The sequence below is a fragment of the Quercus robur genome, chromosome 8 (genome assembly GCF_932294415.1).
Source record: "Quercus robur chromosome 8, dhQueRobu3.1, whole genome shotgun sequence".
Lineage (NCBI taxonomy): Eukaryota > Viridiplantae > Streptophyta > Magnoliopsida > Fagales > Fagaceae > Quercus > Quercus robur.
In genome coordinates, this window is record NC_065541.1 from 11,150,028 (window position 1) to 11,176,574 (window position 26,547).

A 26,547-nucleotide genomic window follows, 5' to 3' on the forward strand; every position below is an offset into this window, starting at 1 on the left:
TTTTTCTTTTTCTTTTAGAGATAAAAGAGTAGAGTTATTATTATTATTATTTTTTTTTTTGAGAAACAAGAGTAGAGTTAATTCAAGAGTAATAAAGATTAAAGATGGTCGACACCAGTTTACTAAAACAGAGTGAGTAAGTTAGGTTATTAACTTCTTCTTTTTTAATTTTATTTCTTCTTAAATATAATATATACTTTTATCAATTTTCACAATTTTTTTTAGAAAATTACACTTTATTACCCTAAACTATATCCTAAATTACATCTTGTACTCTAAACTTTTCAAATGCACATTTTACATTTTAAACTATGATCTTTGTTACACTTTACACCCCAACATTAAGGGCCCGTTCGGTAAGAGATTTTTAGTAATGTTGTTTAAATTTTGTAGAAATATGTGTGAGTGAAAAATTGTGTGGAAATATGTGTTGTGGTGTTTAAACAACAGTTTGCCATTAAACACTGCTACCAAACAACTCCTAAGTTTGCCCTTAACTTGGATAGATATCTAAAGTTTAGGGTGCAAAGTATAATCAAGAATATAGTTTAAGGTGGTAAAATATAATTTCTTCTTTGTTTTTAAGGGATTGAGAAAATGGACGCAATTGGATCTTTTTACATAATGTCATACTTTTTCATCCAAATTAACGGAAAACTTAACGTTGGGATGTAAAATATGACAATGGTCATAATTTAGGGTGCAAAATGTGCATTCGAAAAGTTTAAGGTACAAAATATAAAACAGAGTATAGTTTAAGGTGGTAAAGTATAATTTTTTCCAATTTTTTAGTATGTAAGTTGTAATTTTTTTTTTTGAAACGCACTACAAAGAGTCAAGGCCTAAACTTTGATGCAATAGGATTGAATTTGAAGCACCATTAAGAAGTATGGTAAATGCAACGACTTTATAGTTGATATCATAAATTGGTGCTCCGTTACAACTATCGTTATCCTTCTTACTATTATTAGAAAGTGTTTCATTAATTAAATGCCCACCACGTACCAAGAAGCTTTAATGGGGTCCTACAAAATCCATTAATTCAACACCTACACTTTACAATCTTCATCCGACACGGGAGGTAACCTCCGCAACATTGCAACTGCAAGTGGACTAGTCCACAGGAGGACCACAGCATTTGAAGAGGAAACTCGCTCAGTTTTAACTTATCCCCTCGAATGCCAAAAATACTTTGTTCTATGATATTGAATGTTTTAACCAACATTGTCAATTCCTTATTTAATTGAAATGGCCAAAAAACTTTTTTTTTTTTTTTTTTTTTTTTTTTGTTTTGTTTTGTTTGAGAAGCTACTTTATTAAGATATTACATGTTTTTTTTTTTTTTTCTCATTAATTTTGTTTTTGTTTTTGTTTTTTTTTGTTTTTTTTACTCTACTTACAAATAATATGTCATGTGATGATAACATTAAGAATTTATGTTATTTGATTTTAAATTGATAATTTGATATATAATGTGGCTAAAACTTATGTATATTTATTTTATATTATAAAATTAATGACAACTTTTAAACCCTTTGTAAGAATAAATCAATATTAAAAAGCTTTGTTCTGATAATTAATAGGGTTTGTATGAGTCGGGTTGATCTGACATTGTCTCAACAGCTCCACCCAACCAAATCCAATCACATGTTTTACGGCTTGTAAACAATTGCATTTTCATCAAATATTTCTACATTTTCTTTTTTAATAAATTATTGCAATTTACGTAATTTGCATAAACTATAATACAAAATTTCAAATTTATCAAAACTAATTTCTAAAATACTAAATTAATTCCAACTAAAAATTTTAAATAATAAAATAATATTTTATACGGTGGGTCAGGTTAGGTCAAATTAACTGGAAAAAAAGCATCAATCTAAATTTGAACCAAACTGATACTCAATATAAAATTATAACTTAATCCATCCCAATTTAAAAAAGACTAGTTTTGTTAAAAGTTTTATAATTTAATTGACATATTTTAATGTCTAACCAAAAATTTTATAGTTCTAATCCTTCCTTTCTCATAGTAATTAATGAATACATTAAAAAGGAAAGGGTATCGTCTATTACACAATCTAATATACACACAGTAGACACAAATGGTAATTTTCGAGGGACTCAGGGATTTAAGTCACTATTTGGAAATAAAAAGTCACTAATTTCCTTGTAAAATGAGGATATGTGTACCATGTGTGCACAAGCTGTGTTCAATAGTAATTTCTCAAGAGAAAAAGGACCAATCCAAAGTATCTAGCTGAGTTCGAAATTTCTTTATACATCAATTTTGTCAAAGTTGGTAAGTTGGATGCACATTCTTAACAAGAAGATCACCCAAATGAGACTGACAACTTTTGCTTTATTAATAAGAAAATTGTTATATTTTTCTGTTTCCTGTCCCATCTTACCTTTCCAATTCTTCAGCTGCACTGTTTCTTTCTGCAGTAAAAGGAAAATTCGAGTATAACTCAAAAAAAAAAAAAAAAAAACACAATTTTTATAAATAATAAAAAAAAGTTATGAGTTATATAAATTTACGTTTTTACCCTTTTTTTATTGGTCGCTAACATTTTTACTGTTTCTAACTTTTTACATAATGAGTTATGACAAATTTTTTTTGTTTTTTTAAAATGGCAAAAATAGTTTGATTGTTTATGCTCATTGCTCCTGGTAAAAAAACACCGCGTAAAGATTTATTTATTTGTTTGGATCAATAAGTGATCATTGTTGCCATCATCAAATGTGGACAATGTGGGCCCTACATAATTAGTGAGGCCCACGTAGTTTCTGACCCGACGAGTTTGATTGAAAAAAAATAAAGGAGAGCTGAATTTCAGGATGTTGCACTTAATGTGGTCACAGTCCCAAGAAGTTTTATAACCCCCCCTGGCCCACCATATTAATCCTCCACCTTTGATATCACTCCTCTCATCAGAACCGTTCATCAATTATGATTGGTTTTGATTTTTTTTCGGCGGTTTGATAAAGATTTTTTTTTTTTTTTAATAGGGTTGTTTGATAAAGATTTTTAAGTGTGAACAGTAGCAATAAAGTTAAAAAAAAGAGGGAAAAGTAGGTTGAAAATTGAAATGACCAATGAATCCTTCACACCAAGCGTGCAAAAAGCAATTTTTTAGTGGCTGTTTAGTCAAAGTCCTGGGCTGGACTCTGGACATTAGGTCACGGCGGTCTCTATCAAACTTAAAAGGAAAAATGTATATATATGACTTACTCCACTCGCTTTTTAAAGCGCGTGCTGAGCATTCTCAAGTACATTTTTCCATCTTTGTTTGAATTTGGTTTCACTTGGTTTGTTTCAGTTATAATGTTATCTTATTTTTTTATATTTGATAGTAATTTTAAATGAGTTAAAAAAAATTCTAAATTTTCTTTATTTAACTTGCTGTGAGATAGAATTATTATTATTTTTTTTAAAATTTTTTGAGAAAAACAATCTTTAAAAATAAGTCATATTTTTTCTGTTAACTAAAAGTAATTTTTTTTTACTCATTTTTTCTGATATTACTAAATATTAAAAAATTGGAAAACTATTTTTACACAAAATTTTCCATTGAAACAAATGAAAAACTATTTTTTTATTTCTTTCTTTGCCATCAAACAAAGTCATTGAAAAAAGCCTCTATAGTTTCAAGCAACATTTTTTTAGCAAAGAACGATAATAGTTTCAAGCATCTTAATTAGTCATATAACGACATATTTGGCATTGAAGAAGAATTGGATTCTTTCAAAGACGTGTGCAAATTGCAAGACATTAATAAATGTTAGCAAAAAAAAAAAAAAAAAAAAACAAATAGACAAGCATGCGTGGTTAAAACAAATATGTTTCCTTATTTACTTTCTTTCATCTTTCAATTCATACCTTTTGAGTTCTATAGTTCTACTTTTATTTTTGTGAATAAAGGGAAGGGAAATCAACTAGCGGGGATTCCATATTTGTGCACAATATTCATTCATGATTCAATAAAAAAGTTTGAACTAGCTCAATGTACGTAAATTAAATTTGCTTATTAAAATGTCATGAGATAAAGCTAATTATCTTGGTATGATGCTAATGTTTCAAATTAGTTACAGAATCTAAGTTGATGCGATTAAGTTTAAGACATTCACTGCAAGTAATTATTAGCAGCTTAATACATGCAAATACTATCAGCCACACCAGAACCCAATATTCATAATCAGTATTCTGCTTAAAAGTTGGAATGTAGGGCCAGATTGTGTGTACAAATCATTATCATTTAAGTGTAGCATGGGCCTTTCTCAAAAAAAAAAAAGTGTAGCATGGGCCATTATATTATCAAAGAATCTAGTAATTAAATCAAATAAAGTCCAGCCATTAATTAGTAGCAGTTCAATTTTGTAGGGGTAGCATTCTGTCTAAGATGCATGTGATCACGGTTTTTCCTTTTTGAACTGAAGTGGTATGAGTAGATGGTGGATAGAATTATAGGGAATGACTTAGAACAGACAATCTGGGTTCGGAGCTACCATTATCATATTTGGAGAGATAAAAATAAAATAGTATACAATGGTATAGAAAAAGAGAGTCAAATGTAGATGCTAAATGCCATCACTTTTGATGTAAGATGCTTGGAATCCATCCCTTTTGATATTTGGAGGGATCACTTTTTATAAAAATAAACCATAAAAGAGAGTTGATTTTTGCACGAACAGAGTTTATGGACGACCATGATCCCCTAATAGCAGAAGCAAAAGTTTTATTCCTAGATGCATCCATAGCAGTTGAAATGAGTCTGGAGTTCGTGATTTGTGAGAGTATGACTACTCATTAAATGATATTGTCCTGATTCAACAAACATCAGCTACCTCTCATTAGTCTATTGTGACATTATTCCTCCAACTTTATTAATTGTTCTGAAAATCACACCTTTAAGGAAGCTAATTTTGTTACCCATATGGTCTGTTTAGATATCACTTATTGCTGAAAACTGAAAACTAAAAATACTATAGCGAAATAATTTTAAAATGTGTGAATAGTACTGTGAGTCACAGTTTTAAAATTAGATTTGCTGAAATCCGGTCTCGTGAATAGCGCACGAGACCAACAGAAAAAGGCCAAACACAAGGAGAGAAATAATTTCAGTGCAATCCAAATTCAACCATAATATACCTAACTGGTCCATTTTGTGTATGCCAAAATCCATCTCACAAATTTAATACATTCATAAACTAAGGACAAAGATCATCTAGGGTTTTTAAATAACATCCTACTCATCAGTCATCAATGTGCATGAATAGATTGGATTTTACCACATCATTAATACTTTAAATAATTACCCAAATAATATAAGTCAAGTAGATTTAAATATTGATGAATCACAAAATTCAATCTACTCATTAGCATTTCATAATAGATGAATATTATTTTAAGAACTTCAAAAAACAACACTTATGATCTATTTGGATTGAGTGAGAGTAGAGTAAATTAGAATAAATTTAACACAAAATTAGTTTATTTTTAGCAAATACTACTCTACTTTCCTCTATTTAATCGGTCATTAATGCTAACTGGAATTTCAACTAAGCCCTTTTAATTTTTAGTAATTACTAGTACATGGGGTATGGCCAAAAATGGCAAATCATGTTAAATCATGAGGCGCGTGAATATAACGCACAAAAACTTAGCATTGAAGAATCTCCCATCCGAATAGGTAAAAACGCCAAGACGTGAACAATGGGCAGCAGGCAAAGCGACACGCAAGCGAAAACGGGCAGCGGGCAGTAGCAAACGCCGTATTTTTTCCCAGCGAGTGACGCCGTTTTACACGGACGCAGCTAAAAAAGAAAAAGAAAAAAAAGACAGACAACAATCACTCTTTTTTTTTTTTTTTTTTTTTTTTAACTTTATTTATTTAATTAATTATTTAGTACTACTAGTATTTACCAACTCTGAGTTTTCTTCGAACCTGAGGTTCGGGTTTGTCCAAATCCAGGTTCGGAGCTCACAAAGCCTCTCGAAAAAGAGCCAAGCCAGCGTCGAAAAATAATGGAACCAAAGCAAAAGAGAGAGAGGAAGAGAGAGAAAGTAGTGAGAGAGATAGAGTGAGAGTGTTGTAGAGAGAGAAAGTGTTAGAGAGAGAGAGAGGGAAAAGGATGGGTCAGATCGTGAAGAGGAAGAAGAAAGGGAGGCCATCGAAGGCAGATCTGGCGCGCCGAGCCGTCGAGTCGGCTGAGGCGGCTGAGCGCGAAGTCCGGCGGAGTCTCCGGCGCCGGAATGTCAGGTACAACATCGACTACGACGATTATTTGGACGAAGACGACGAGGACGACGACGAGGAAGACCAGAGGAGGAGAGAGAAGAAGCTCAAGCTCGTCGTCAAGCTCAACCAAGGCACCGAGACGACGACGACGACGACGACGACTCCGCCTCCCCCTCCCCCTCCGCCGCGCCCTCGGTCGGCTGCGCGTGGGCCGCACGCGACGGATGATGAGGAGGAGGAGGAGGAGGTGGAGGATGAAGAAAACGAGCAGGAAAGGAAGCCGATGAAGAAGAGGAAAATCAACGGTCAAGATGATGACAACGAGGATGATGACGAAGAAGAAGTAGAACAAGAACAAGAACAAGAACAAGAACAAGAACAAGAAGAAGACGAAGAAGATGACGATCATAATAACCGTCATCGTCATCGTCATCATCCTCATCATGATTATGATGATGAGGTATGTATTGTATCATTGTACGGATCTGATTTAACAAAAAAGGAAAAAAACTGAAACTGAAGCTGAAGCTGAAGCAGAAGAAGAAGATAAAGTGAGAGAAAGAGTACAGCTCAGTGAGAGAGAGAGAGAGAGAGAGAGAGAGAGAGAGATTTTTACTATATGATTGGTCCAGACTTCAATATTACTCACTCTGTGAGTGAGTGAGGGAAGAGAGAGAGAGAGAGAGAGATTGTGTAACGGTTGGGTCAACTGTCAAAAAAACTAACACAAACCCAAAGAATCTGATCACGCTTCCCCACCTTTCTCTCACTCTCTCTCTACCCACCTCATTCTTTCTCTCTCTAAATCTTTGTCTCTCTGTCTTTCATTCTCTTTCTATTTTCTAAACTGTGCATTTAGCATTGTTGTCTGCCTTATCTGTCTCTGTCCGTGTCTCTGTCTCTATCTACATATCTATCTTCGCACTCTCTCATAAACCCAGTCACAGTCGTGAGCTTTTTGCTTCATTCTATTTCTTCTTTTTTAATTTCTTCTTTTTTTCTTTCTATAATGATATGTACGGTATTTTATATGTTTGTTTGGGTTACACAGGAAAGGGTGGTGAGGAATAAGGTGGTGGACTCGAAGGGTGTCGATTCTGCTCCAGGTTTGGTTTCTGGGTTTTGATTTTCATTAATGGGGTTTGTGCTTTGTGTTTGAATTTTCTTGTTTAGTGTGAGAATTGGGTTTCTGGGGTTTTGAGGATTTTTTTTTCTTTTGTTAAGTATGGATTTTGATTTTGATTTTTTTTTTTTTTTGGATTTGATAGGGACACCTTCTGATCCTCCTCTTTTGATTCCATTGCCTGATAAGAAGACATTGGTGTTTATTCTTGACAAGCTTCAGAAGTATGCGGATGAATTCCTCTCTGTCTTCTTTTTTCCCTTTCTACCTACCTTTTGATAATGTGAAGATTAAGGAGTTATTAATGTTGATACATTAACTGTGGCAGGAAAGACACGTACGGTGTATATGCAGAACCGGTCGATCCTGAGGAGGTGTTTGGAAAATTTTCTTTCTTTGTTGTTTATGGTAATATGGTTTTGAAGCCAATTTGGTGGTGGTGTTTAATGTTTTAAAAATAATTTTTGGTCACTGCAGCTTCCGGATTATCACGAAGTGATTGAGCATCCTATGGACTTTGCCACATTGAGGAAGAAGTTAGCAAGTGGATTGTATTCTACCTTGGAACAATTTGAGGTTTGTACTCGTATTTTAGTTTTGCCACATGTGACTTCTTTATAACGTGGCTACGTTACTCATGTTGGAGGAGGAGATTGAGTCTATTTGTCAAACACTCACACTCTTGGTTCAGGGACTCTTCATCTGTTCCCCCAGCCTCTCATAATGTAAAAATGATTCAGAGGACACCTATTTCACATACTATAGCGGTCAGGAATTCGGATAATGAATGAGAGAGTGACAACCTACATGTAGTGTATTGAACAGTCTGGGTGCATTTTGTGTTAGTGTGTGCATTTGTATTAAGAAGAGAGAGGGCAAAGCATCAGGTACTAATTAAGCTTAGCGAAGCTTGCTTATGATATTAATGTGCATTGCATTCTCTTATGAAAGATAATGGCAAACATGGTTGAAAGCAATTTTATGTTTGTCCTTGTTGTAATTAGGTAGCGGCCTGCAATAATATTATCATCTATTTTTGTGTGGGTCAATATCTCACTTGAAGACCACATGGATTTGCATAATTCAATCCATATGGTTCCATTCTCTATTTTTGTGTGGGGTAATTTCATTGAGGAACATATGGATATGCATGGTTAAATTCATATTCTGTAGGGTAGGTTCCATTTAATTGTAAGTCTTCTCTATATCATTGGTATAGCCCACATTACAGCCAGACTTGTATAATCATTTTCTAGTTAAATTTTGCTCTGTGACTTAAGAGCTATTGCCTAGATGTCTTACTTAAATGTACTGAAGGGTGTAAGATGTGGGAAATCTGGTGGTGATAGGATTCATTAATTAACTGGCACTGGACTAGATTTAGAAGGGAATCACTAGCGTATCATTGAAGACTGCTTATGATGCTTGTTGTATTCCGAATCCAAGAAAAAGGGTTGATAGCGTTTGATAAATTACCGACTGTCCCAAAAACTTAAGTTGTTAGATAATGGCGAATTTAATCACTTCACCATTATTCTAATACTCCCTCTCGCATGTTTGCCCAGGTTCCCTCTTAATAATTGAGGCCCAACATTTGAAGATTTTCAATTATTTAAATGGGAGGTAGAGTGGAGACGGGGTTCAAACTCATGAGTCATGACCACCTGCTGTGATAACATGATAAATTAACAAATGTACCTAAAGCTTAAGCTATTAGAAAATAGAAAATCTAATCACTTAACAACTATTCTTACAGTGTCTATAGACCATTAGGTGATTTTGGGAATTTGTCCTGCATGTCATAGGTTATACTTCCTTATCCTAACTTTGATCTATATTCAGTTAATGCTTACTTATCTTTTGTGTAAACTAAACATGAGTGGCCTTACTGGATATTTTGCTCCATTCAGTGGGTGGAGCTTGTTCTCTGGACTTATCAATATAGTTTAGCCAGTTAAGGCTGATCTTTGTGGCAAAATTGAGACTCATTCTAGTAGGTAGTCCTGCTAAAGTTATGCATTTTTTAGGGTCTCACTGTATGCCATAATCCACTTCTTTGTGTGTATGTTATCACACAATGTAAATGAATTATTACAACAAGTTTTGGCTTGTGTTCTCATGAAATAGTTTGGATGACAATATAAATTTTGGAACATGCCAATTTTAGTGATTTCTTTGGTGGTGAACTACAAACAAAGTATATAAACAGGAAGATGTGCTATTGGAATAGGCTGTTCTCAAAAATAATATTCAGAAACTGTTTTTGGAAAACCTTTTCACTGGGAACATAACCGTACAGGTCATGGTTTTCTGTTTCTAAATTTGTCTCTGCGTCTGTTTGCCAGCAATTATTTCTTTTAGCTTATTTGCTTATGTACCTTTTTTTGAAGCCTTAGTTTTCTAAATATAACTATAATTGACTTTCTGCAAATTAGCACTCATTTTAAGTAACTTACATTTTTGGATTAGATCCTCTTGCCAATAAATTATGGGAAGGAAAAAGAATTCTTTTATATGTATTTACTTGTAAAGTTTGTTATGGTGAATGCAGAGTGACGTTTTCTTAATTTGCTCAAATGCAATGCAATACAATGCACCAGACACCATATACTATAAACAGGTATAAGAATTTTGGCCATTCTTATTTGTTGACTCTGTTTGTTTCACCTATTTTGTTTTGTTTGTTAGTGTTATCTTTTATGACAAAATTATTTGTTAAAGGCTCGTTCCATTCAAGAATTGGCAAAGAATAAATTTGAGAGGCTAAGGATGGATTTTGAACGCTCTGAGAAAGAATTGAAATCTGAGCTGAAAACAAGATCCAATTCCTTAATCAAGAAGCCAGTAAAGAAGCCATTCTGCCGGACCTCACAGGAGCCCGTTGGCTCTGATTTCTCCACTGGTGCCACTCTTGCCACCATTGGAGATGTACAGAATGTTTCCAATCCAAACCAAGGTGGTAATTGTGAGAGACCTAGTAATGCTGATGTTGTCATAGAGGGTAATTCTTCCCTAGTTGATACTAATCCTGAGAAGGTGGAAGAACTGTCATCAGGTACTATAAAAAAGTTTATTTTTCCTCCTCCTGTTATGTACAATTGTGATGATAAATGTATGTGGAGCATGCCAAGATTTTAGCAATTTGTTGTAGCCATTAATTGCCAAGAATTAGATTTGCTAGCTGTTTCTATGTTGTTGCTAGCCAATATGGAGTAGTATTTTACAATCATGCTCAATCATCTCAGGTCAGAATTGACTGAGATAGCCTTGCTCCTTATAGTGTTAGGTTTTCATGGTTATACTTCACTCCATCCCTCTTCTAATTGTTTTGCTTGCTGTGCTATTTTAGGGAAGGGTCTGTCTAAATGGGCAAGGAAGCAATTTGTTTTTGATGACAACCGCCGTGTGACGTATAACATTTCCAATCAACCAGTTGTTAGATCAGAATCAATATTTTCAACCTTTGAGGCTGAAATTAAGCAGCTGGTTGCTGTATGTATTGTAGATACTGGTTCCTTTTCTTGAATAGTTGGCCTTTCTACTTGACCAATTTTTATTTTAATATAAATATTTTTTCCCCTGATTTTGCCTTTGGGAATCAGGTTGGGCTTCATGCAGAATACTCTTATGCTAGGAGTCTGGCTCGTTTTGCTGCAACTCTTGGACCTGTTGCTTGGAAAGTTGCCTCCCAGAGAATTGAGCAGGCATTACCTGCTGGTTGTAAATTTGGTCGTGGTTGGGTTGGAGAATACGAGCCACTTCCAACCCCTGTGCTAATGCTTGAGAACCGAATTCAGAAAGAACCTGGTTTAGTTTCAAAGTTGCAGTCTAATGCTGAATTGAGAAAAGATGACAAAACTAAGACTCCTGTTCCTGCTAAGGAGCATCCTGTAAGTAGGCCTACCTTGGAGGGGAAACACTCTTTGTTGGCCCCAGTCAGTAGTCATACTACAGAAGGGAAATTATCTGTTTCTGGTTCTGCTGGAACAAAACCTAGTACTCCCAATAATGCTATTTATCAGCTGCAAAATCCACAATCTAGGAATTTTGCCAAGCCTGAGAGTAAGGTTATCAAGCAATTTGAATTGAACTCTTTGCCCTCAGCGCATCAAAATAATGCTGAGCTTATTGCTGAAAAGCAGTTTTCAAGTAATTCAGAAATGTCAGGTTCAAGGTCTAAAGAACCAGCACCAAGAAACATAAATATTTCGCAGCCTGTACCTTTTAAGCAGCCGGATACTAACGGAGTTGTTACTGGAGGGTTGCCTAATGGAAAAGTCAACAACAGAGGTTTGAATAATAAGATGAGTAATCCATCTTCTGACACAGTTCCTAATCACACGGCTAGAGCAGCTTACTTTGCTCATGCGCAGGAGCAGGGTCTTAGTGACCCTGTTCAGTTGATGAGAATGTTGGCTGAAAGGGCTCAGAAGCAGCAGAAATCTTCAAATCAATCTCCAGTTGAAACTCCACAAGCCACGCCCTCGGTTCCATCTACAAGGAGAGATGACTCAGGCAATGCTTCAGCGGCTGCTGCCCGTGCATGGATGTCCATAGGGGCTGGAGGGTTTAAACAAGCAACAGAAAATTCAGGTGTGCCCAAAGCTCAGATATCTCCGGATCCATCATACAACCCAACTCAGGAATTCCGTCCACAAATTTCTCAAGTTCGCGGAGAGTTTCCGCTTTCTGGGGGGATGCAGACCCAGTCTGAAAGGAAGAGTTTTCCACTTCAGCCTTTTGTACCACAACCTGTTCGTGTGGGCAATGAAGCACAACTCCAAAATCGACCTATAGTTTTTCCCCAGTTAGCACCGGCTGACTTGTCTAGGTTTCAAGTGCAGTACCCTTGGCGAGGTCTTAGTCCTCATACCCAACCAAGGCCAAAACAGGAGACACTTCCTCCAGACTTGAATATTGGTTTCCAGTCTCCAGGGTCTCCGGTGAGACCATCCTCTGGTGTTCTGGTTGATTCGCAGCAGCCAGACCTGGCTTTGCAGCTTTGATTGAGGATTGGTTTTCAGAGGAATCAGACAGATAGGGAAGAGAGCGTAGGTCAATTTAGCTCCTGTCTCAGCAACATAAATTTTGTTAAAGTCTACCATGCCTTAGTTGCATAATTGCAATGAATGTGTGAATGCCACCGGTTTGATATGACTGAGATTTTGGTGTTCCCTAGTCCTGGATTAGAGGATGGAGACGTGTTGAATCATTTTACTTTTTGATTGGGGTTTGCTCATACAGAGAAGGATTTAGTTAGTCAGAGAGCTTGCTTGAGATGGAGTGATGCCGGTGGATTTGAGGAAAGACCGTCTTATTTGCTAAATGAGGATTACTGACTTTCAGCGGTGAAGTTTATATCATTTCAAGGAGCTAAAACATTTGAAAATTTCAGCAGCAGATCATTGATTTTATGAATATTAGCGATTGTTTAGAAGTTCTTAAGTCTGACGGTGACGGTAAATGCATAAAATGTAGTTGATGCCTTGTACATTTGTTACAGGTGGATGAGAATCAGTTGTTTAGCTTCTAGTTCTTATGATGCTTATCATGTAATTGCATTTTAATTCCAGTTAATACTGCCAATATTTATGTAAATGAATATTATAATCTCTGAAATGGAAATTTTCTACTGTTCTCTTATTTCTCCAAGTCTTTTTCAGTGGTTTTCTTGCCATTTATTTGTTAGCACTAATATTTTAAGGGAGGTTTAAACTTGTGTTGTGTGGAGTGAACAAAAGGGTGGGGGGGCATGTTTCAAGAGCTGGGGCGAGGGCCACCTGCTATGTGCAGCTCATATGTTGCCATTTGATAAAAAATGCAGTGTGAGAAAAGAAGAGTAAACAGTAATATGACTGCCATTTGGTGATACAGGTTTTCTGATAACTGTGATATGATTTGAATTTAGGATATTTGACTCATGATAATTGCTTATCATATGATTTGAATTTATGATGTTTGACTCATGATAATTGCTCTTTATTAGGCTTACAACGTAGTGGAGGTAGGATTTGGACCTACTGGCCACCCTCAGTACTGTAGGATACCCTGAGTACTGTAGGATTGCTCAAATTTGAAGAGCTGATGGTCACAGAACAAGTACTGCAAATTTGTTTGTGTTTTCTTTCTCGTGCAATAATATGGAAATACGGTAGCATTGCATTTTTGTAAAGGAAAATTTTTTGCTCCAACCTCATTTGGAGCATCTTGCTTCAACCCGTGGTGTGGCAATTAAAAAGATCATGTGTAGTTTTAGTTTCATGGTTTTTTTAATGGTTCATAAGATTTGTTTAAATAATATACATGGATAACCTTATAAATCGTCAAGTAATAAGTTGAAAAAAAAGAAGCTCCAATGAGTTTGAAGTCAAATTTTGTCCTTTTGTACAAGCCATAAAGGTTGGACACAAAAAAGGAAAAAGAAAAAAAAAAAAGAGATTGCAAATTAGCACTGTTAAGGTTGCTGGAGTTGATGAAACCAATTTGAAAACCTTCTTTTGAATAGGCTCTTTTCTCAATTTGTCTGTCTTTCATTAACTTGTACAGTAATAGACCATTTTCTATCTATCAAAAGAGATCTAGGCAAATTTCATGACCAGATTTTGGTAGCTTAATATTCTATGCTACACAGAAAGAAAGCAACAGCACAGAGGTGTAAATTCTTCAAGCTTCCTGCCAGAGCAACCTGTTCAGCACTAAGAATACACAGGACCAACCAATCTAACAAATAAGAAAACTTTGAAAATTGCACAATACCCTTTGCTAATGTGGATTTGACACCATTACAAATGAATTATAGCCCTGGGCTAAGCGCAGAGACCCTTCAACCACAAAAAAAAGGGCTCATGCAACAAAAATATTTTGCTAGATACAATATATAATACAACTGCACAATAGACTAAAATCTAAGCCATGTTTGATAACTCAAATCACTTAACATTTTGGAGTCCTTCTCATTGAAAGAAAGGAAAATGAAATCCACGGGCTATGCTTCTGCTTATTCTTCGATAGTTTCTCATGAGATTTCTTCTGATTTCTAAGGACACAAACATCACCTTCACATATGTATCGTTTAGGCTTGGAGCTGGAGGACACTGAGAAACATCTGAAGAAGTTTGAGGAAGAAGCCATGGGGATTTTGAAGCACCAGAGCTTTATTTTTGAGAAAAAGCCATGGGAATTTTGAAGCACCAGAGCTCTATTTTTGAGACTCTAGCTCTCTCTCTCTCTTTCTCTCTCAGCCAATAAAAAAAAATTTCTGTCTCTCTTAATCTTTTACCTCCAATATCTCCTTCAAGGCCTCAACTGCTCAACATAAATATATATTCTATTTTTGAGACTAGCTCTCTCTCCTTCTCTCTCAGCCAATAAAAAATAAAAGCGGTCTCTCTTACTTTTAATTATGGGTTTGTTTGGATTGAACTTATTGTTACTGAAACTGAAAACTGAAAATACTGTAGTAAAATAATTTTTAAATGCGTGAATAGTACCGTGGGACCCATTTTAATATTTTTTTAATCTATAAACAGTGCTAAACAGTGTATAAACAGTGCTCAATAGTATGTGAACAGTGACATGTCTCATGAACAGTAAATTTTGTCTCTCCCTTAAATGCGTGAAAAAAAAAAAAAAAGGGAAGAAAGGGAAAACGCGGACGTAGGATTCAGTGGAAACGCTAAATCCAAACCCGCACTATATCTCCCTCAATGCCTCAACAGCTCAAGCATTAATGGATTTACCTATATAGAGGGTATATTTTATTAACATACATGATGTTATTTAGCCTAATGTTAATTAGGTTCAAAACTGACCAATTTGGTTTCTAAAGCTAATTTAGTACTTAAGATAGTTGAGAAAAATGACTAACGGTTTTAATAGAAATAACTAACTGGTCTAACAATATTTAGAGAGACTAAATTAGTTTTAGGAACCAAATTAATCGATTTTGAAAAGGCCTGAATGTGGTTGATATTAGTCTAAACCTTCTATTAATAAAATTTACTAGATATTTACTAGATATAGAAATTCTATTTTGCATGCAAAAAAAAGAAAAATATGTTTTATGGTCGGAATATTGTAAGGTCACGTCACGTGGTCAATATTAGCATGCTTTGATTTTTGAAAGAACAATGCCACATTCTCTGACTTAAAATTCTTCCAACCCCTTGCGTGCAGCGGACAAAACGTGTTGGACATTTGGACTAAGGTATTGGTTGGTTGGGCTGTGTGGTTCATGAACATGTGACGTAGTCTCTCATCGTGTACATTTTCTGTCCAATAATCAATGTGGAGAGTTTTAATAAAAGAAGAAACTTAAATTCGATCCTCATATCATATTTAAAAAAAAAAATTGATAAATTTTTTTTATGTAAATGAACTTTTAATCCTCTCCATTTTGATTTTTTTTCATTTTAGTTCCTATATTTTATTTTTATCATTTTTAATTCCTAAATCAATTAACACTCTTTATTTAAGTCTTTGAATCACCGTTCCATCACCAAACTGACGGAGAAACTGACAGATCAATAAAATAATAATTTTTTTTTCATGTACGTTTTATCAACGGGGAAACTCACGTGAAGGCAATTTGGTGCGCAAGGTAAAGAAATCAGACTCACCCACTTCGACACGTGGCTTTTCCACCCCAAACCCAGTCATGTCACTCACCAACCAATCTAGCTCGCGAAGGTTGCACACTGCTTGTCGGGCTCGTGCATGTCCCCTAAAATTCCTCCTATGACGGCGGTGAGTGGATGAGTCTAGCCGAAGTGGTTGAACTGTTTTAGGATATACGAAACAGGGGATGAAGTTATCATTAAGAACTTGAATATTGCATGTGTTTATGTACCTTTCTCTTAAGAAGTTTGAATTTGCAAAGTAGATGGAGCGTCAATTTGGAGAATGAGAACTCCAGGAACATTGCCGAGGTAATTAAAAAAATATATTGTTATTGATGAGTTGCTCTTTTTCTAGTTTTAGTTTCATTTTAACATGCTGTGGAAGAACTATAAACTATGTGGTTCAACGAAACAAAAGACGAGAATAGTGTAACCACTGATCAGTTAGAAAAGTGTAACAAATTGTAAGCCAGAGATTGAAAAAGAAACCAAGGAAGAAAAATGAATCAATAATTGAGGACGCTTGGTTAATAGACAATGGTGTTTGGCTGGTTTTTTTACCTTTGGTCCTAAGTTTGGAAAGAGGAGGAGGGTTGTGGTAGGTTGACTGGCGGAGTAAAATTTAATCACTTTATTCTTATGAATGTATGATCGTTACATTGGAATTGCATATTTTAAGATGGGTGACTATTGTGCTCGATTAGTTGATACTGGTGTTGTGATTTGTGGTTGGTTATTTATTGGTTATAAGTTCAGATGCTTTTGTTTGTAGCATCTGCCTATGTCTAATTGAAACTTAGAGCAGTTTAATACTTTAAAATAGTATATATAGCCCCTTGGTTATACAAAGAGTGTGTGTCTATGACTATCTTACTTCAGTATTAGGATGGGGAATTGCTTTTGAAACTATGACCAAATACATTGATATTGGATCTTGTGGTCTACACAGGGAACGTTACAGGGTTTTGATCCTTGCTACCTATTTATATTTTAATACTCAGTGTAACTCAAGCTTCCAACTGAGCGGCTTAAGTATTTATTGTATCCACATCACCCCTCCTAAGTTCCCTGATCTTACAAGACCAATACTAGGTATAAATTGCATAATTGTGGCTGAATGTCCAGTTCATACTTGTGCTAATCTTCAACCATTTAAATCTAAACCTTGCAGCAGACAAAGTGTAACCTTAATAAAAATTACATTATGGATGACTTTACCTTGTTGCAGTGCTTAGGTGTGAACCTTCAATGATCAAGAATGCTCTTAAAGCTCCAACATGATTTTGATCATTACCTCAGTATCAGCATGTTGCAACTGCTAATGCACATGTGGGTCACCGTTTTAGATTGATGCTATCTGTTGAGTGGATGAGTCTAGCCGAAATGGTTGAACTCTGTTTTGGGATATATGAAATAGGGGATGAGGTTATCATTAAGAACTTGAATATTGCATGTGTTTATGTACCGTTCTCTTAAGTAGTTTGAACTTGCAAAGTAAATGGGGGCGTCAATTTTTTGCGAACTGCAGTGAATTTCAATGCAGGGTGCTAGACTGCAGTGTCCAACATAGTCATTAAAAAAAAGAATAAAAAATTATTAAAAAAAAAAAAAAAAACTGAGGAGAGTTAATTAAAAGATAGCAAAATGGGAATGGGGTCTGTACATTTTACCTAATAAAAACAAATAAAAATGCCGACATGGGCATCCTCATTCTGTATAACTGGCCCATGAGCTCTACGCAAGTAGTACTTATCTTATGCATGTATAACTCTCTCTCATAGTGTGTGAGTCCCACACGATGTAAAAGAGATGATGCATATATCCATAAATGAAATTCCTTTTCCTAAAGAAATCCAAGCATGACAAAAGTTTACAGGTCAGTTCCAAATACTGGGCTCAAATCTTTCAAATGGCCATGCGGGTTACAAATAATAGACACTGACAAAGCCGTGCATGCCCTTCCAATTCAGAAATCTACACGGATTACCTGGTTATAACCTGACAAAGCTCTCGAAATTTGGCTTCAGGTTAATAAATGAAGGAATTATAATCCTGATAATGTTATGATTGCTTTTTTATTTTTTATTTATAGGTGATAATGTTAAGATTACTTAAAGACTATTTTCTTGTTGCTAATTAATAATTGAGTGAGTAAAAGGTCTATTAGGAAAAAGCATTAATTAAGACTAATTACTACAAGTTTAGCACACAAAAAAAGACTAATTACTACAATGGAGATTACAATTTACAACTACTCAATCTTCCATGAATACAAATGTTAAGGTATCATTGTACATTCAATTAACTGATCTTCACTTACATTTTATGCTAAGGTGGATATGGGATACGGTCTTGATAAAACTTGAAATCACATTGCTCGAATTTGTCAAAAAAGACGGTAGTATGTGTCTTCCACATGAAGCAGTAGTGTTGTGCTACTCACCATTATGACAAGAAATAAGGGCTGCTGGAGTCCACACTTTTGAGATTTATTCGGATCCCATTTTCTTTTGCTTTTCACTGGTTATGATGATAACCTGGGAAACAACTAATATTACATTCAAAGTCTCATTGAAGCCTGTTATGCCAAAAGTTGAGCTAGACTCACCACCATCACAAGAGGAATTTCAGGGAACATGCACGAGCCCGACGAGCAGTGTGCAACCTTCGCGGGCTGGATTGGTTGATGAGTGACACACACGTGACTGTGTTTGTGGCGGAAAAGCCACGTGTTGAAGTGGGTGAGTCTGATTTCTTTACCTTGCGCGCCAGATTGCCTTCACATGAGTTTACCCGTTATTTTATTGACGACCGTGTAAAAAAAAAATATTATTTTATTGATCTGTTAGTTTCCTGTTGGTTTGGTGACGAAATGGTGCTCAAATGAAGGCGTTAATTGATTTAGGGACTAAAAATGATAAAAATAAAATATAGGGACTAAAATGGAAAAAATTCAAAATGTAGGGATTAAAAGTGCATTTACGCCTAAATTTTTTAAACACAACAAAATCTCACAACATTTTTTATTATTATTATTTTTTTATTGTGGAGGGTTTCAATATAACCAATAACACATGATATCTCAACTGTTGTGACAATTTGTTGTGTCCATACTAGAGCTCAAAAAAAATATACTCCACATTTTTATGTAGTTTGATTTCTTTTCTGCATTTTCATATTGATCCTTACATGCTTTAGTTTACATTTGAATATTTATGCAATATAAAATTTGGCTAATCACGTATATTTGGATTAATTGCTAGTTTAGGGTTAAAAGAGTGTTAAGATCCTAATCTATACGAGGTTTTGAGTGATTGATTTGAGATAGTTAGATCTCCAATAGAAGAAGAATTAAAGAAGTTGAGAAGAGAAACCTGAAGAAGAAAGAAACGAACTGACTTCAGTCTTATTGGTTGATTGAGTTCTCATACATGTACAATTCTTATTTATGCCTTTAATCTCAGCTACAAGCGGGTACTAACTAACTTTTTAGAGATATGTTAGAGATATATTATAGTCTGATGTATAAATTCAATCCTAATATAAAGATGTAGTACAAATCTTGTATTACGATAAACTTAACATGGGTATATATAGAAGGTTAAACTCTAGATTAATAGACTTTTAGTACAAGTAGGAGACAAAATAGTATTGAGATTTGGCATATACATTGGGCTAATATATCTCTAACATATCTCTAATGTAACTAGCTTCCTGAATATATTAATAGCTTATTATAATAATTATAGGTAATGTTGATGCTTTAGCTTTGGTTTCTTATTCAGTATCTATCAAAGTTAATTAAGTTGTAAAATTCAACTTTGGGATCTAAATATTGTGTTAGGTTGTTATTAGCATTTTTCACATCAAATAATTTTCCCTTAAAAAGTTCAATTTTCCAAAAAAGGCCAACCAAAATGTGACGGAAGGAGTACTAAATTGCTACTGTTTTTATTATAAAAAATAAACTTAAAAGCTTGATTTAATAATGAATGTGATTGATGTCACCTTAACAATATACAATAAATGTATTAGTTACATTTTCATAATTAGGAACACATCAACTTATGAAAAATATATAGTAAAATTTGTTATATCTCCTTGTATCTCTAATAGCACCATCATATAATATAATATCTCAATCTAAATTCCATACGAGTTAGTGTGTGAATTAGAAGTGCGATTTCTATATACAGACACAAATTATTATACGAACATTTTACAAACTATTGATTTTCAAATCAGCTTTTTAAAACTAAAAAGTCAAGTCAGATATTAAAATAACTCAATTTAAAAAAAGAAAGAAAAAAAAAAAAACCGCTTTTATCCCTCTCAAGTATCAAACCTAAATTAAAATTAATATCTCAAAAACCCTCTGTCTCCTTCCCTCCCTCCAGGGACGAAACCAGGATTCATACTTAGCTTAAAACCAATTTTTTTTTTTAATGAAAATAAAAACTAACACCTATTTCATATTCAACAAAATACTACATTTTCCTAAAAAAAAAAAAAAAAACAAAATACTACATACAAAATAAGTATTTCTTAAATATTTCATATTATAGAACACATCAACAAAGTATAACATACTAAACAAGTGTTTCTTATTTTGTGCGCAATTTTTGTTTAGTCCATATTTATTTATTTATTTTGTTTTTGTAGTTAAAGGAGCATGAATTTTATTTATTTATTTATTTTCTGGTAGGTCAATATTTAAATATTTTGGAAGATGAGAAACAAATATATATATATATATATATTTAAAGAGAAATATTTTTTTTTAATATTTTGGGGGGGGGGGGGGGGGGGGGCAATGGCCCCCCCTTGCCCTCGTGTAGGTCCGTCCCTGCCTCCCTCCCTCCCTCCCTCTCCTTGCCTCTAACGAGTTCTTTTCCCATTGTGGTGAGTTTATTTGAAATCAGAATCACCCATTCTGGAGCTTTGGATTCAGGATGCCAAAAATATATGTGTCTCGATGAGTTTCTTTTACTACTATATTTTGTTTCAATCTGTGCACTTGTTGTTTGCTAAAATTAGATGAACTATATTTAGGATGGTGTATAGGGCTGATAAGCTTGGATTTTTTTTTTTTTTTTTTTAATTGATTCATATGAAAATTTGGTGTAAAAGCATTGCATAATCTATGGCATTGAGGCAATCCAATGGATTATATAAACATATGGATGGAATGGGTTGTAATAACTAAAACCAATAAGATTTTTTTTTTTTTTGGGTATTTTGAGCTTGTGAATAATGTGGAGATTTTATGTGTTTACAAATGTAGATTAAATATTTGCTCAAAATTGTTCAATTCATATTTTGAGCCTTGCAAGTGGGTTTGATATATACCCAAGTGGATGGATTTGAAACAGGGGTGCTATTCAGAAATATATTCATACCAGTTCAATCTTACATATTCAAAAGAAAATTTTCTTACCTACTGTTTGGCATGAACAGCTTTTATACCCTCAGACGAAGGGTTTTGTCATTTGTCTTGTTGTTGACTTGATTGTGCAGCAAGATGTGGATGCTGGTGTCTTAAAGAAAGTTGTAGAACATCGTAGAAGATGGTCGTCCAGTTGATAGAAATATTGAATGAAGGAATTTTTTGATTGAGAGAACAAACTTTGAGCAAGATTGTTTCTTTCTTTTGGCAATGTACAGGATGGCAAGTGCAGTTTGAAGACGTTAGATCTGGCCACTAGTCTTTTGTTTTGTGGTTTAAATGTGCTAGTAGCAGAATTTTAGAAGATGTATATGGGATAGTGGATGCCTTCTAAGGACTGCATTAGTGTAACTTGCATGGCAAGGGGCTCATCTTTTGTTGCTGTTCATCTTTGTTGGTTTGGTTTGTGCTGGATGCTTTATATATACGCATATAGAAGAAGAAGAAGAAGAAGAAAAAAATGGAATACCTTGATAAAATTCACTATTGCCTAGTTGCAATTGTTTTTTGTTGTTGTTGTTGTGTTTTTTGTGTTTTTCCCAGTCTTACTGATTTGGTCTACTTATTTTCAGCTTTACGGTTTAGCTGTTTGTTTTTTAATCTGATAATGAGTTGTCCTCTATTCAACTAGAGGCTCTGCGATATTACATGGCCAGGTATGTCCCTTGATATTGTGGGTAATTCTTACATGCTCTGGAAGCACCTAAGTTTTTTTCTGATATTGTATTGTTGCATTTGTATCTAGTTCATGTTGAAGTAGGCTATGTAAATGAACTTGAATTTTTAAATACAAGTTACACCTTTTATTTAATGAGGATCAAATTTGAGCTTAGCATGTAGTTGATTAATTTGCTAGACATCCATCTCTTAATAACATAAATTAAGAGCGAAGACATCCATCTCTTTATTCAAAAGCTTGACAAATTTAGGTTATACAGAAGCTAGAGTTGTAAAGCTCAAATAAAAAAAAGAAGCTCCAATTCAACATGGCAATGTTGCAGCAAGTCAAGTGTTCACAGATTACATTCTAATCAGCAAGAAGATGTTAACCTCAACAATGCAAAGCAACCAGACAAGTAGAGACCTATGATATTTTTTTATATTCAATCTCCACTCTATAGGAATTTATCAGTTGGATATATAGTAAGTAGAGAAAGCAGGTGCATGAAGATTGAAAACAATTAATTTGAGAAGTCAATAAAATGTAGTTGATCACTAACCAAAAAACTATTGTTCAGCGAGCTATATGGTCAATAGTTCGGAGTACATATATAATATATTCCTCTACCACAAACCATCCCAGTATGTCTCTTTTAACAAATCCAAAAAAATAAACACTTCACTCAAGTCCAGTTATAGTATTTGAACAGAGCATGAGGGGAAAAAAAAAAAAAAAACTAATGTTAGGTACATAAGTTTATATGCCAATGAAAACTTAATAAAAACAATAACTTATTGAATAAAAACCAAAAATAAAATAGAAGGAAGCCAATGGACATACTGGGATAAGGTTGAAGACGATGCTCTAATCAACCTTGACCAACTCAGTTTCTTGTGCCTAAAGAGCTTTGACAAACCTTGACCATCTCGGACTTTAGACGTGGTGGCGCTATCAAAGTTTTGAGACAGAGGAGGCCAGGAGGGGGGCTTTTTAGTTTTTAAAAAACTAATATGACACCAGCACTTTGTAAAATATTTGTTAAATAATTTGTGTATGTAATATTACTCATACAAAACCTACTATTTCTTTTTTTTTTTGGATGGGATCAAAACCTATACTATTGACACTATTTTTATTAGAGAAATGTTACATCCACAACATTTTCATAATACCTTTATAACATTTTATAAACTGCTGATTTTACATTTTATATTTGACAACAGTTGTTACTGGTTTTAATTTGAATCCACAACTTAAATTACTTTTTTACCTACTTAGAATAGCTGCTAACAACCTACCACATAGAAGTTATAAAAGTATTGTAAAAATATTTTTCGAGATAGCATTTTTCTTTTTATTATGCGCAATTTGCAATATTTCACTATGGCCGTTATAAAAATAGTGAAAAGGTTTATACTTTCCTTAGGGAGAAAATAATTTACCAGCTGCAAACTTCATTGATTATAGTTATTTAGGGTTGAACTAATTATGTCTCCCTCTTTCTTTCTCTTTTGCCATGCAAATCTAATAGTCATTCGATTATGAATTCAAATATGTATCATTGGCAAGTCAAAATTTGTATCAACTATCAAATATGTAAAAGTAATGGAGGGTTTTGTTAAAAGATGTCGTTGGTATATTTGTTAATATAACATTTTAGGAAAGTTTTAATACTATTTTTGTGAAAAATATAAAATGTTGTAAAAAAAGTTAGTTATTTTTTTCTTTATAAAAAATTTCTAAATATAGTTCATAAACCAATGCCTTTAAATTTTGATCAAGTCATAATTCTTATCCATATCATCATTGGCCAAGTCTATAACTATATACCATGTTGACTGCTTTTACCGAACTCTGGACATATGTATAGTTTCTTTATAACCTTATATTATTAACGCCCAAGTTACGTTAATAGCTAAGTAACTAAACTTTGTTTGATAGTTGCTCCTATTTTGGTACTTCCTCTGACTATAATCTGATAACTACATTAGTCTTCGATATTTGGTTACTAAGAATCTGGTCTGTAATTCACTTCCCTACAAATGCGACCATTCTCAAACCTCAACCACCATGTTAGGATATTTTCTACAAAATTAACCAACCTTACTTTCAAGAAAATTGGCCAATTTTACTTCAATCTAGAGGGTTTTTAAATTAGAACACGATTAATAATAGTGCAGATTTTTAATTGCAAATATTAGTTCATCAGACAATTTTAGACATGTTTATCATAGAAGTTAGGTTCATTTTTTAGGGTAACTTGCTGAGTGTTATTCTTGAAAGAGGAGGCAGAAAAAGCAATGAAAGAAAAACAATAAAAAGGAACAATTTCAGATGGGAAATTATAGATTGATAGGATAGTTATATTGTGTGGAAAACTCAAATCTATTTTACATTTTTACCTAGAATAGTCAATCAAAAATGTCATGTCATGCACTCATACTAGAGCATAGTAAATGGACTAAAGCTTAAGTTATGTATATTTATGGAGTCAAAAATTAAAGGTTTTTTTTTTTTTTTTTTTTTTTTTTTAATACAATCATAATTAAAATTAATTTCATTAATTCATCCAATTAAAATTGTGGGGGGTATAAAGCCGGGAAGCCCATGTCAATGTCTGCGTTGGGCCCAAGGCCCGATCCAAGGAAGGCCCACCCCTTGGCCATGGGAAGGATCCTCCTCGGCCATGGGAAGGACCCTCCTCGGCCATAAATGTAACCGAGGGCAAAGGGAGCAACTCGGTCCTGGTGATGACATTTCGGGTCATTTCGCCGAATAGGAAAAGTACTAAAACGACAAAGAACAAGGGAAAGACTGTCATTACTGTAATTAAGTACTCTGCACTTGACAGAGCCATGTTTTTTAGTTTTTACAACCACCCCCAACCACTTTGGGATATGGGCTAATGGGACAAATATCAACCCTATAAAGCGAAACCTACACATGGACGTTCATTTGGGGGGGGGGGGAGGGTGAAGCTAGTATAAAAGGAGGAAGAAGCAGTCCAGAAAGGGGACGGGGGCCAGGTCCAAGAACCGGAGCCATCCAGGCCGTGCCGAGGAGAAAGTCTTCTTGGATAAGCTCAGTTCACCTCTGTGCGATTATCATGAACATCATGACTAACGACTATCTATTTACCAAGGCCTAGCCTTTTAGCCCACTCTCTACAAATTCATTGTATTGGATCCGCTGGTCCAAGATCTCACCCACCGTGTGGTATTGGGCTGAAAAACGAGACCCTACAAAAATCATGACTATTTGTTCAGTATTATAATTTCTTTTCTTCTCTTTTTTTTTTTTGATGTTTATTATTGCAATAACGCATTCACTTACCACTCCTTTTACTGCGATTTCCCATAATGAACGAAAGTGAAAGGTAACATGTATCAAAATAGATTGTCCGAAGGCCTAGTCCTAGAGTCTTTCACATTGAGTGTGGCGCAAGGTAGGTTTGAGTTCTTTTAGCACCCTTTATGATTTACTACAACAAGAAGTTCAGGACACCAAAATTTGAACAACTATAGACCTATGTAGTTTTTGCTTTATCAAAAATATACTTTGAATAGTAAATTTCTATGTAAAAATAATATTATTTCAATCACAATTTATTATTTTAACAAATTACGATAAAAATTATGCAAATAAATATATCTTTAACATAACTCTTACCATAAAACTTCCCCGTAGTCATCCTGGATTTTATTTTATTTTAATATCCACATAAGATGTAATACAACTTAAATCCAATGGATTAATGTATTAGATTCGATACGATACAGATAAGCTTCCACTTTTCAGTGCGGTGGACTCGATATTAGACGAACATGTGTTGGTCCAGTACAGTAATAATGCACTACCCCGAAGCTTTAATCGTTGAGGATGAAATGACCAGAGAGGAAAAGAGTAAAACCAAGGCTGTATCCACTCAAAAAGAGCAAAAAACTTAGCTAAGACTAACAGCCAAAAAGTGCTGTAACAAAAGGTTTTATAAGTTTTAGGTAAAATAAAAGGCGCTTAAAAAGGTACACCATAAAGATGGAGAAGTACCCGGAAGCGCAATATTTGCTCTCACCTATCTAAATTGCTCACTCCCCAAACCTTTCTATTCTTGTGGGTCCCAGTGAGTCAGGCCCTCCGATTCCATTTCCATCTCTCAACTTTGCACCATCATCATCAGTTCATCACCACCACCGCCACCATCACTGGGCACCCTTTTTTTCTCTTCTCCCTAAAACCTCAAACCCCAGAATAAAACTGCAAACAAACGAACAAACAAAATAAACAAACAAAACAGAAAACACTCTCTCATCCAACCAAAAAAAAAAAAAAAAACAGAAAACACTCAAAACTTCAGAATGGAATAACGGCAATTTCCATTTCTGGGCTTTCCTATTTGTCTCCTTTATCAATTATCATCAACCAAACAAGGGACCATGTAAAACGTTGAAACTTGGGAA

General features: G+C 34.4%; 1 protein-coding gene across 1 annotated transcript; it reads left to right on the top strand.

Annotated features, from left to right (window-relative positions):
* Nucleotides 1-5,941: 5,941 nt before the first annotated feature.
* On the top strand, nucleotides 5,942-13,008 carry LOC126694571 (uncharacterized). The gene is made up of 9 exons (XM_050390920.1): nucleotides 5,942-6,702; nucleotides 7,294-7,348; nucleotides 7,511-7,589; nucleotides 7,694-7,739; nucleotides 7,843-7,941; nucleotides 9,917-9,985; nucleotides 10,087-10,420; nucleotides 10,715-10,857; nucleotides 10,968-13,008. The coding sequence occupies exons 1-9, from the start codon at nucleotides 6,136-6,138 to the stop codon at nucleotides 12,369-12,371; spliced, it is 2,796 nt and encodes a 931-aa protein (XP_050246877.1). The 5' UTR covers nucleotides 5,942-6,135; the 3' UTR covers nucleotides 12,372-13,008.
* Nucleotides 13,009-26,547: the final 13,539 nt, after the last annotated feature.